Source organism: Tachyglossus aculeatus, chromosome 16 (genome assembly GCF_015852505.1).
Source record: "Tachyglossus aculeatus isolate mTacAcu1 chromosome 16, mTacAcu1.pri, whole genome shotgun sequence".
NCBI lineage: Eukaryota > Metazoa > Chordata > Mammalia > Monotremata > Tachyglossidae > Tachyglossus > Tachyglossus aculeatus.
In genome coordinates, this window is record NC_052081.1 from 33,727,767 (window position 1) to 33,741,423 (window position 13,657).

Here is a 13,657-nt window from a genome sequence, read left to right on the forward strand (position 1 = left end):
GGGAAGGTAATGTAGTGAAGCAGGCTGCCAGCTGGAGGGACCAGAGAAATCTGCTGTAGAGAGTCAAAAGGTAGTTAACTACAGACATTATCTATCCTGTGGGCATGTATGTGTGTTTATTGTTAAAAAAAAAAACCCTGAGTGCCTGAACAATCAATAATATTTCTTGAGCACTTATTCCATGCAGAGCACGGCACCAGGTGCCTTGGAAAGTACCGTAGGGTTATACACACTATCCCCGTCCTCAAAGAGTTTATAATCTAGCAGGTCATAATAATAATAATGGCATTTATTAGGCGCTTACTATGTGCAAAGCACTGTTCTAAGCGCTGGGGAGGTTACAAGGTAATCAGATTGTCCCACGGGGGGCTCACAGTCTTCATCCCCATTTTACAGATGAGGTAACTGAGGCCCAGAGAAGTGAAGTGACTTGCCCAAAGTCACACAGCTGACAATTGGCAGAGCCAGAATTTGAACCCATGACCTTTGACTCCAAAGCCTGAGCTCTTTTCCACTGAGCCACGCTGCTCCTATCAGGTCATGATAGGTGCCAAACATAATTAAATAAAAAAACATGATCTTTGCCCTCAGAGAACTTGAAATGTACAAGAAAGCACACAAACTACTGATGTACACTTTAGGTGTCTTCTAAGTAGTAAGAAGTTTACCGATTTAGCCCATTTAACCAATAAAAAAATAACTTCCTTTTTTTCCTTTTTATTTTAGTATAGAGATTAAGACGTTAAAAAAGAAAGGGTCAGGGTAAGCTCCCTCTAGACTGTAAGAACCTTTTTTTCGATGGCGTTTATTAAGCACTTACTATGTGCAAAGCACTGTTCTAAGTGCTGGGGAGGTTACAAGGTGATCAGGTTGTCCCATGGGGGGTTCACAGTCTTAATCCCCATTTTTACAGATGAGGTAACTGAGGCACAGAGAAGTTATGTGACTTGCCCAAAGTCACACAGCTGACGGCGGAGCCGGAGTTTGAACCCATGACCTCTGACTCCAAAGCCGGGCTCTTTCCACTGAGCCACACTGCTTCTCCTTGTGGTTAGGCAATAGACTTACAAACTCTGTTATATTGTACTCTCCCAAGTGCTTAGTACAGTACTCTGCCCACAGTAAGTGCTCAATAAATATGATTGATTGATGGGAGGATTAAATGCGGAGGAGGAAAAACTGGAGCTAGGAGACAGAAGGAAGACTGGGAAAGAGGTCGGGAGAGAGAGAGTGAGCAGGCAAGCAGAGGACAGAGTGACAGCGTAAAGATACAGACAAAGAACAGAAGCCTCAAGAGCTATTCTTAAAATCAGTGACATATTTGCAGTATGCTCTCTTAAGAGACAAAGGCTCCCTTCCCTTTACAAAGCATTTTTCTTCCTGGCAGATTGAAGAATGCTTTACAGACCTAAAGTATCCAGGTAATAATCAGTGCTCAGATCCAACCTAATCATAATCTGACTTGTTATTACAAAGGTAGCAGCCCCATTTAACAACATATTAAATGCATTATTCATTTGTGGGCCCATCAAGTAGAGGGGCAGCTGCTGATATGAAAAAAGAATTATTCTGAATCACTGAAAAGAAATCTGTGCTTACTTGAATAAATGAATTAAGCATTGGTGAGTGGTTTTCTACTACATTTGAGGGGCAGGTCATGCAAAGCTAGTGTAATGGCATTTTTGTTAGGAAATCAAATGGGGAGAATTTTTAATGAGCATCTGAAAAATATTCTTATCAGTCCTAGATTAATCAACTTCAGAGGGGCTGTGCATGCTTCAGTTTTAGCATTGTTGTCAAGAATGTAATAAGTTAAACAGTAGTATCTTCTTATTGTGTGTAGAGGACTATACTAAGCACAGAACGAGTCCAGTGCTCTGTACCTTGCGGTGCTCAATAAATGCTCATAGGACAGTGTTAAGGATTGATGGGACAGGACTGTAAATTCATATTCAGTAGATTTTCATTGGTGGCAGTGATGATGATGATGAAGCAGCATGGCATAGAAGGTGGAGTACGAGCCTAGGAGTCTGAGGGCCTGGGTTCTAATCCCAGCTCCACCACGTGTCTGCTCTGTGACCTTAGGCAAGTCGCTTCACTTCTCTGTACCTCAGTTTCTTCATCTGTTTGCTTGTATCCACCCCAGGGCTTAGTTCAGTACCTAGCACATAGTAAGCACTTAACAAATACCACAATTATTATTATTATGAAGAAACCCAGCAAGGCATTGAGTGTTTTCTAGTGAGTTAGGGTATTTATTTTGTGCTTTTTATGGCTGAGTACTGAACTAAGTACTGGGATAGATAGTAGAAGCAATCCCTATTGTATGAAAGTCTCACACTCTAGAGGTGGGGACACCCCCACAGAGAAATACATTATAGATTACCAATTTGCAGGTAGTGGAAGCATTTCAAAAAAAAGAAGAATTTTTCTCCCATAGCCTCTCAAAGGGCTTGTAGGCTACCCAACACCCTTCTTTTCTTCTTTTCTCCATCCAATGAGTATTAAATGCCTTTAGGATGGTACTTCGCAGCATGGCAGGAATAAAGACTAGGAAGGAGGGCCTGCATGGGAAGATGAGCCTTAAGAAGGGGGAGAAGACCAGTTCCCCCATCTCCTATCACCTGCAGCTTGTTTCTGCCAGTATCATATTGCTATTCAGAGTCTGAATCTGCTGCCTTCATGACCACCTTGAGCACCTTGCCTTCTTGAGCACCTCGACCTCCAGTTTGAAACATTCTGGTGGGACATTTACCACCATCTTGCTGTTCAAGCTGTTTTAGGGCCACTGTCCACAGATTGGAGGACACGGATTCCAACTAAACAGATGCAGACTGAGTAAAAGTCAAACATTGCATTTTAATCACGGGGATCGTTGGTGTTTTTTTTGCAACCCTTAATTTTTCTGTCCCCAGTGAGAGACTCGGACTCTTCCGTTTACGTCAGAGTGGGAAGCAGGACAGTTTGTAGTTTGTAAAAAGATGCTGAGTTACTAATGAATGAACCCCTCCCTGACAGAGCCCTTTCTGCCCCCAGGTACCGGAAAGTGGTGTCCAACAACTGCACAGATGGTGTGAGAGAACAGTACACTGCCAAGCCCCAGCAGTGCCCAGGAAAGGCCCCCCGAGGGCTCCGCCTCGTCACCGCCGATGGCAAGCTGACGGCAGAGCAGGGGCACAACATAACCCTCATGGTGCAGTTGGATGAGGTAGGGGCCGCCCATTTATCTGACGCCGTCGCGGTGGAGCAGCCTGGGTTTGCGAGAGGGGCAAGGCTGACGCATCCAACCCTTGGAGCAACAGGCCACTGTTGGCATGAGACCTGAGTGGCAGCAGGAGGAAAGGACTGAGGAAAGGAAGGTTGGAATGAGTGAGGGGAGGTGGGGAGATGGGAAGGGAGGTAGGAGGGAGGGAGAGAGAGGGAAGGTGGGGGTTGATTTATTTGTCTCCTTCAGCTTATCTCCATGCTGCTCTCGCTTGTTTCCAGCTATCTCACAATTCATCATTATTCCACATACCCCTTTATTGAGGTTTGTATTCTAATAGTCTTTCTCAGCACCTGCTGGATTATGTCCACCATCATCATCATATTTTCCCAAGCACTTAATACTTTGCTCTGTCTGCAGAGAGTAAGAAGTCAATAAATACTACCGATTCGTTTACCCCATATTTTACAGAGAAGTACAGAAAGAACTGACTCAAAGAATCTGCTTCCTCTAGACCCACCTGAAGTTCCTGAGATTTAACCAAAATAAAAACTGAACAAATACTTACATAGGAACAGTGCTAAGGCTATTTTACCTTCTGACTGATGTCAAAGAAAAATAATCCAAGGTATAATGTAAGAGTCTTTATTACCACTAAAGAGGTACAGGGCTAAGAGCAACAGAGGGATTTCTGCGGCAGAGAGGATAAGGTATCCCCAATTAGAAAGAGTATTTTTCCCATTGAAAACAGAGAACAATTGATTCAGGAGTTTAACATGGGAGGAGGAAGAGGAATCCAAGAGTTTGTATTTACTGGGCTTCTGACCAGGCAAAAAACTTTACTGACTGTGCCTGCTTGTTACAGTGAGGAATGCAAATCTATGCTGTGGGAACAAGGGGTTCAGCTCAAAATTTGATGGCTCTTCACAATGCCACTGATAGAAGATCCATGTCCTCTTTTACACTAATGAGCATCTAATGAGCCTATAGACTTTTAGAGCCTAAATCAGCTTCAAGAAGAAAGCCATTGTGGCTGTCTGGCGGGGAGGGGGTGATGAGAAGGGTCAGTGAGAAAGAGGTGGTACATCAGAAGTAGGGACTCCACAAAGCACATTTGGGAGACACTCATTTCGAGAGGACTGATTAATAGAAACTGTGTGTCTGTTTTAGGAGATAATTAAATCTGTCTTAAGCAGCTGTAAGAATAAAGAGATGCAATTCATTGCATAATTTAAGACTTTTAAATTAAATTTGAGACAAGGGACTAAAATTAAAACTTTGATCTGTATCTCATTGTTTTAATACTACAATTTACATACAAAGACTGGCACTTGATAAGGAAAATTCATGATTAGAACCTCTTCTGTAAGATTTAAATTCTAAATGTGAAGGCTGTGCCCCTTATTAGATCGAATTGAAGGAACCACAATTTCACATATATTGAAATGGTAACATAAAAGTAATCACAAGGTAATATCACTTTGTAAATGTTATCGAGTGCTGTTTGCAACAGTGCAATGGGAAAAGGTGAACTCATTGTTTAGTTCTCAAGTTGCTTGAATTCCTGGAAGAGGATAAACTCCTTTGGAGAAAAAAACAAGATTAATTAGAATCATAAAGCTTTAGCTTTATAACAACAGTTTTGTGATCCAGGACAAATGATAAACTTTGAGGACTTGACACTTCCTCCACAAAAGAGGAGAATAGGCTCAAGATCATCAGTGGAGACTTTAAGGAATTTTTCATTTAGAATTAATTGATTCATTCAGATTTCCATCTTGGGCTGAAACCAGGTAATTAGCACATTTTTAACTGCAGTGCAACACCTCCTTTTTTTTCTGCTGGAGCTAAAGAAAAAGGGAAATAGGAAACAAGAAGGGAAAAAGGGAGAAGTAGCTAAATCAGGTTATCCCTAGATTGAGATCTAATTTAGTGCATGATTCAGCTGCATTTCGGGATGGTTAGCTCAGGGGCTTTGTCTGAAGCTGAGCGTCTGTGGCAGAGCTTAGGGATCCTCCACTTGGCTTGCTGAATTTCCTGCTGTCAGAATGATATTGAGTTCCTCCGATTCTTGGAGGATATATAATTGAAAGGCTGTGTTATCTGATATGTCTCGAAAAGGGCAGACATCTGCGTCAGACTAGAAGGTGTACGTGCAGGACATCTGTCTGAGAATCTCAGGACTGTGAAGTTCCTACTTGAGAAGCAGAGTGGCCTAGTGGAACAAGTGTAGGCCCGGGAGTCAGAGGACCTGGGATTGGGTCCCTGCTCTGCCACTTGTCTGCTCTGTGACCTTCGGGCAAGTAACTCTTCTGTAAACTGATCTCGGTTTCCTCATCTGTAAAATTTCAATACCTGCCTGCCTTCCTTCTTAAACTGTGAGGCCTATGTGCTCAACCATAAACTTAGTACAGTGCTTGACACATAGTAAGCACTTAAAAAATACTATGATTATTACATTGCAGGTCGCTCAGTGCTCTGTGCCAAGGATGAGTGAACAGAATTGGAACTGGAAGCCCTATGCTTCCTTCTCGTCTGACTTTTCCCCTGGATCTTCCCAAGCTGCTTAAACTAGGCTCCATGGAGCCAAGTGAACAATGCAGGATGTATAGTGCAAAAACTGTTTATGTTGTTTCCTTTTTAAATTCTACTGTGAGTTGGCCCCAAAGCCTTTCACCCCCAACTTTCAGGAGTTAATTGGCTCTGAGTGCTTTAAAACATCTTGAATACAGGTTCCAAATTGTAGGGTTCATAGGGCATATCCAGATCACATGCAGGTCTGTCAGCCTGTCTAACTTGAAAATCAACCAGAGCTCAGAAACAGAACTAAAGTGAACTGGGAGAGGGAAAGTGGAACTCTGGATCAGATTAAATTGCTTACACTCCACTACATAGCTTCCAGTACATTTATGGACTTATTTAGATGCACGGGCAAACACAGATACATTTTTGCAGAGACACGAGGAGCTAAGTTCTGAATGGACTAGGATCAATCAGTCATTCAAATCATATTTATTAAATATCTACTGTGTAATGAGCACTGTATCAAGTGCTTGGGTGAGTACAATGAAATTAGACAAAATCGCTGCCCACAAGGGGCTTATAGTGTAGCTGGGGAGATAAGATACAAAAATAGAAGAGAAAAGAAAAGTGAATGTGTAATGATAACTGTGTTGTTACTTACTATGTACTAAGAACTGTGCTAAGTGCAGAGGTGGAACCTAGGTCTCCTGGCTCCCAGGCCTGCGTTCTTTCCATTTGTTTAAATAATAGAATATAAAATTAATTTGTCCAGAGGTGCTATGGGTGCCCATGAGTGCGTAAGTGTGTACTTGGCCTGGAAGTGGTGAGTATTAGAAAAAAAATTAATCAAAGAAGGCCTCCTGGAGGCATTATTATTTTAGAAGGGCTGAGTGTGCATGGAGTAGTAAGTGGAACACATCTGACCGAGAATCGATTGATTGATTGGAACACATCTGACAGAGAATGAGCCAACAAGCAGACAGGAACAGGACCTGAAGCCTCTCTGTCTTTCAGATTGAGTCCCACATAGAGGGTTCTGGGAAACAGAAGTCTCTGGCACCAAGGAATCCAGTTCTTGTGCAGCGGGCATTGCAAGAATAAGCTTCCTTCTATCCCTTTAAACTCAGTTTCACCTCCGCAACTACACCTACTGACAATTTATGTTTAGAGCGATCTAGCTGAGGGTCTTATCAGTCTTAGGAGTGTCCCAGGACCTTAGGCCATTGATACTTTGGGGCCCTGCCAATATTTCTACTCAGATCAGTATATCTCCTTCCAAGGCCACCAGGGAAACACCATCCTTGATTCCAAGCTCGCCCTCCACCTCTTAACCTGGCCCTAGAACTATGGGATTTCATAGAACCCTCTGCCTCATCATTTCGACAACAGTGCCTTGTAAAGAAATGTTGCACTGTGGAAGTTTTCAACAGTGTGAGTGCAGTCAATCAAATCACCTTGTGCCTCAAAAAAGGAAAAAAGAGAAAGAAGAAAGTTAATATTCTCCCCTCTAAGTTGGTTGTGGGAAGGGATCATGCCTACCAACTCTGTTGTACTCTCCCAAGCACTTAATACAGACCTTAGCACTCAATCAAGGCCATTTTGTTGAACAGTGGTACGTTAAGTGTAGTTTGCGGTATACTTCACTTCAGAGTATCTTCTGCCCCTCAGAACCTCATGATTTATTGGTCAGTATTTCAGACCTTTTTGGGCCAATGAATCAGTAGTATTTCATGATTGTCTGTTGTGTGCAGAGCTCTCTACTAAGTGCTTCCTTAGACTAGGTGTTCTTCCATAGACCAAAATGTGTATTTTATAAAGGTCATTTTAACTCTGCCCAACTAGGCTTTATGTAAGCAAGGGGGTAAGAAAAAAGGAGGATTTGTTAAGGAAAATCTGTTGTCTGTTTAGCCATACAATGCCACTTTCCAGGGTTTTCAGTGGCTGCGTCATCTAAAGCAGTAGTATGGATGTATCTTTGCCAATCATTTGTTTGCCTTCTGGGAGGGCAGTGCTCTGATTTTTGTGTTGCAAGGACACCATTCAGACTATAGTCCATCTAAAGTAGTGTCAGGCAGCTAATCAGTCCTCTTCACTCCCCGGTGTAACAAACCACCCGCATCAATCAGATGGAAGGAGGAGCATTCCAGGCCCATTTTGGTTTGCTTATGGATGTAGGATTAGGTCTCTCTGGAGTCATTGCCCTTTTCTGACTTCATTGGTGAAAGAGATTAATCAACCGTCTTTGCCACTTGCCATCTCTCCGTGGTGCATTTTAGTGTTCCTGTCAGATCAGCTCTGAGTTATTGGCTCTTTTGCAAGAAGCTCTCTGTGTTTCTCCCCATTAGGAGAGGCACTGATGTTATAGAAGGCCATTAAAAACTCCACTTGTGATGGTTTGAGGGGTGACACATAGTTTGCTGCCCCTTCTGTATGATTGGCCTGTGTTTTCATCTGGTTGCTCAGTGAAATGCGTCAGGATCTTAGTCTGCTCTGGGTAAACCAGAATGTCCACAGCAGATGATTCAGCCTTAGAACTGTGTCACTGTGAGCTCTTCAGCTGCCACTGAAAAGAGCCATTGATTTCCAAAGTTACGAAGTCTTTCCAGGATGGATTGCAATTGTGTCAACAGAGCTTTCTTCATGACTGTCTAGGTTTACCTTATAATAATAATGATGCCTATGTGCCAAGACCTGTATTGAGCACCGGGGTAGACACAAGATAATCAGATTGGACACCATTCATGCCTCACAGTGGGCTCACAGTCTAAGAAGGAGGCAGAACAGGTATTGGATCCCCATTTACAGATGAGGAACCCAAAGCCCAGATAAACTAAGTGAGTTTTCTAAGATCACACAGGAAGCCAGTCAATGGTGGAGCCCAGATTAAAAGCCCAGGAAGCAGCAGCGTGGTCTAGTGGAAGTCAGAAGGGCCTGGGTTCTAATCCCAGCTCTGCCACTTGTCTGCTGTGTGACCTTGGGCAAGTCACTTAACTTCTCTGTGCCTCAGTTACCTCATCTGTAAAATGGGGATTAAGATTGGGACAACTTGATTACCTTGTGTCTACCCCAGTGTTTAGAACAGTGCTTGGCACATAGTAAGCACTTAACAAATACCATTATTATTATTAGTATCATTATTATTATTGAAAAACAGATCCCAGAACACACTGCTTCCCATACTATTTCCCCAGTTGTTTCCACTAGGCCACACAGCTGCCCACAGTGGGAAGTGGATCACTCAGCCTCATTAAAAAAATGCCCATCAAGCACCCATATGCACATAGTTATCTTGCATAGTTGAAATTAGCCATTGGATGAATAGACTGGTTTTGGAAATGAAAAACACTTCATTTCCCAATTCTGTTTAGAATCCTCATTATAAGCATTAATATAGGCTGTTCCTAAACTGGTCAGCAAAATGTGTACAAACTTGCAGGAATGCTGCCTCCTTAGTAGGTGCGTCAGATCATTTACAATAAGAACAAAGATTACAGGGTATCACATTTTCAGATATAAAACCATGTCATCATCATCTGTCACTTCTGTAAAAAATATGCTTCAGTTTTCCCACGTAGTAAGAGGAAAAATAAATGCCTTACAAATCAGATGAGCACTATAGAGTGACAATGATAGTGGGCCATCTAATATTTATAATACCATTTCGATAGGGGAGTTTCTGTGTCTTAAAGCTGTTGTTAAATAAGTTTTTCAAAGGCAAAAGCCATCAGAGCATAGTGACAAGTACTGCATAATGTTTCTTGTTTTCCTTGTTTTTATATTCTGAGACACAATTTTCAGTCATTTATCTATATTAGAATGTGGTACGAAAGCTACGCTCTCTTTATTCAAGAGAGCAATCAACTCTTGATTATTAAGAAGTCTCCTATTAGCATGGACAAATGAGAGCTGTCTAAAGCCTTTTTCCATTCCTTTCATTCATTCAGTCATATTGATCTCTTATTATGTGCAGAGTACTGTACTAAGTGCTTGGGAAAGTACAGTACAATAATAAGCAGTGACATTCCTTGCCCACAGTGAGCTTACAGTCTAGAGGAGGGGAGATAGACATGAATTCCTTAATGCCATGGGCACATCCATACTGTCTTCCCCTCGATTCAACAATTTTATATTATTTTATTTTTTAACGGTATTAAGTGCTTACTATGTGCCAGGCACTGTACTAAGTGCCGTAAGTCCCTTTGCCCTGCGCAGTCCTGGAAGCAGCATGGCTTTGTGGAAAGAGCCCGGGCTTGGGAATCAGAGGTCGTGGGTTGTAATCCTGGCTCTGCCACTTGTGAGCTGTGTGACTTTGGGCAAGTCACTTCACTTCTCTGTGCCTCAGTTACCTCATCTGCAAAATGGGGATTAAGACTGTGAGCCCCACGTGGGACAACCTGATTACCTTGTATCTACCCCAATGCTTAGAACAGTGCTTGGCACAGAGTAAGTGCTTAACAAATACCATTATTATTATTATTATTATTATCTGTTTACTACCACTCAGCTGGTTGAAACAAAGCCCCAAGGCCATCTTGTCCTATCGCTAGGACAAGTCCAAGAATACCATCCTCTCCTACCCTGATAGGGCCCAATGTAAGTTATCTGGACCATTGTATCTTCCAGATCATTGATTATCCTGCAGTACTGTGGAGAGCACATTTTCCTGACATGGTTCCTGCCCAATGGGACCTTCCATTATCAATCTTGCCCCATCAACCCACTTCCCCAGCAGATTTATCTAAATCCTGACCGTTCTGGTCCAGGTTAATTCCTCCCAGGGGCCTCACGATAGCTTTAACCTTAGCATCCTGCCGTCTTCACATTCCTAATGAGTCCTCGCTTCACCTTACACTTAGAGCCCAGACCCTGTCAGGGGTAGTCTAGGATAACCGTATAGGGCAAAGAAAAACAATTGCAGCTGAGTCATTTTCCTCCGTAGAAAATTTGTAGCACTGCAGGGGATAGCATTTTCTACAAGACATCTGGCATTTGCTTTGATTCATGCCGCGGATGCAAATCGGCATGGTTTGGGACAGGGAGCTAGATCCTTTTTAAAGGTCACTTACAGCGAAGGAGGAAGGAATGAACTATGGATCCCGGAGAATATGGGGAGTTGAAAGAACCCCTAATCTCTCCAGCTAAGGTTGAGAACCCCTGACACTAATAATAATTATGGTATTTGTTAAGTCCTCATTACGTGCCAAGTACTTTACTAAGCACTGTTGAAGATACAAGAATGGCAGGCCGGACACAATCCCTGTCCTATATGGAGGTCGCAGACTAAGTAGGATACTTAGGTCTCAAACCAGGAAAACTGCATGGTGGGGTCAACTGGAGCCAGAAAGAGAAATTGGTTGATCTGTACTGCCCAGTCATACAGAATAGAAAGCACAAAGGGTTTCTTTCTTCCAGTCTTTTCTTTCTCAGTGGCGCAAGGGGAGTTTTTTGTTGTTGTTTTTCTTTTTATGGTATTTGTTAAGCCCTTATGTGTTAAGCATTATTCTAAGCTGTGATAGATGCAAGTTAAAGGCCAGATACAGCCCCCATCCCTCAAGGGGCTCGCAGTCTAGGTAGGAGGCAGAACAGATATTGATTCCCCATTTTGCAGTTGAGGAAACTGAGGTGCAGAAAAGTTAAGTGACTTATCCAAGGTCACACAGCAGGCGAGTGTGGGAGCCAGGATTAGGACCCAGGTCCTCTGGCTTCCAGACATGTGCTTTATCCACTGGGCCAAGCTGCTTCAGTGGAATTCCAGCCACTTCACCCTCTTTCCACTTCCATAGCTCCTAGGTATTTTTCTTGCAAGGAGAGATCCTTAATGCTGTCATAACTTTCATTTCCCTCATGAGAACTCAATACACCTACTCACTTTTCTGCAACTTCTGTCTACCACATGCATGTTAACCAGATTCACCTAGATCAAGATCAGCCCTCGTATCCTACAAGCTGTGTTTACCCGCTGCTGAACTAAATCCTTTGTGTCAGCATTTTAAACTTGGCCTTTTCAAAAATGAGATACCGTCAGAGCCTTAAGTAATGGGAAGTGGATTTCTAGTTCAAAGCATTTTATGAAAGAGGGAAAAGCTAAACTAAATCTTGTTTTGCACAGAGTGCATGGGGATAGATGAACTTGGCCCAGATGACTGGACAGAAGTTACTTTCAGTGTCTCTGTTCTTCCCTCAAAGAAGTGTAGACAAATGGCTTTGTGAAAAGTCTCTTACAAAGCAGATTTTGTCTTCCACCTTTTAGTCTCCTCCACCACTCAGCCTTCGTTGGTTAGAGACAATTGGACAATTGTTCACGCTACAGATTCAGAACCTCAGTTGGAATTATTTTTTAAATAAGTGGAAAAAAAAAGCCCAAACTCATTCGGTAACCAAGGAAACTCCTTTTAATGCATTTTAAGGGCCTCCTTTTCCTTTCCTGCCTACTATTCTTCAGAGAATCAAGAATGAACTTAGCATTATCCTATCTTTCAGGGTGGCCAACAAAGCCTCGGGGAAGGAAATGGATTTTCTATTTTCCAGCATTAAAAGGGATCAGCAAAATGAAGATCTTGAAAATACTTAGAAAGATTTCTGTTAGGGTTTTTCTGAAGCGCAATTCATCCACTTGTAGTTATTAAGTATCCACTGAGGTTCAGGCACCATTGTTCCATTACACAGGTGCTGGTGTAATTCACCTTTTGGAAAGTTTGAAGTAATCATGCAGTGTTCTGAATTTAGGACTTGGGTTCATAGTGAAGTTGTAACACAATTGTATTTATTGAGCACTTACTGTGTGCGGAGCACTGTACTAAGCACTTGGGAGAGTACAATATAGCAGACTTGGTAGACATGGTCCCTGCCCGCGGCGACCTTTCAGACTAGATAGTCTCTGCTATCAAGGAGATGATTATGTTAGCCAACAAAATTGTGTCTGTGTATGTGTGTGTATTAATCAGTATTTACTGAATGCTTACTATGTGCAGAGCACTCTTCTAAGCTTAGTAGAGTACAATTCAAGAGAAATTAACAGACACATTTCCTACCCATATGTATGTATGTATCATGAGCATATTCTTTGGCGTTCAAAAATGAGACCCCGAAAGTGAGATTTTATCAATATTTGTGCAAGTGTGACTTTTTAAAGTAATGGATGACAACCAGTCCCTTTCATATTCTGTTTATTTAAAAATCATCCCTTGTTACACAGGTATAATTGTGACCTGCAGTGTCTGTCTCCGTTTTTAGTTCAGCATCTTAGTGTTTCATTCTTTACAAGATAATAACCCCATTTCTCATTTTTGAATCTGAGGCTGTCTGTGTGCTATTGTTGTGCTTGCTTTATAGCATGGCCTAGTGGAAAGAGCGTGGGCCTGGGAGAAGGAGGATCTGGTTGTAATCCTGGCACCACCACTTGCCTGTGTGACTGAGCAAGTTCTTTAACTGGTCTGTGTCTCAGTTTCCTCATATGTAAAATGGGATTCAATACATTTTCTCCCTCCTACTTAAGACTGTGACCTGATTATCCCAGTGCTTAATACAGTGCTTGGCCCCCATAATTGCTTAACAAATACCAAAATTATTATTATTGCATCTGTTCTCCTACTCTCTTAACTATTGTTTTATCAATTTGTCAACTTGTTTTTCCTGTGGAATTATAAGCATCTTAAGAACAGGCCTAATGTCTTAGTTGTATGTTCCTGAAGTGCCTAGTGTAGTAGTCTGAACACTGAAGAGCCTCGTTAAGTGAAGATGATGATGAAGAACCTCCATGTATTGATGTTGCCTGAAGACTATTCACTGTTATACTGCACCATCGAGTTTACTTACCTATCTATAAACCCGTGTTCATGGCTCCCCAATTTCAGTTTAGTATTCAGCAGTTATTTGTGGTACTCTCCTGTCATTCATCTCCCTTTCCTGACTCAGTAAAAGTGCAATTCA

At 42.2% G+C, this 13,657-nt stretch overlaps 1 protein-coding gene across 1 annotated transcript in view; it reads left to right on the forward strand.

The window, feature by feature from the left end:
* The window catches only part of SORCS1 (sortilin related VPS10 domain containing receptor 1), a 402,129-nt gene that overhangs the window by 348,487 nt on the left and 39,985 nt on the right, over positions 1 to 13,657 (forward strand). The window contains exon 21 of the mRNA XM_038758618.1: positions 3,037 to 3,208. Coding sequence (XP_038614546.1) covers positions 3,037 to 3,208 — 172 coding nt within the window. The remainder of the gene's footprint in view (positions 1 to 3,036; positions 3,209 to 13,657) is intronic.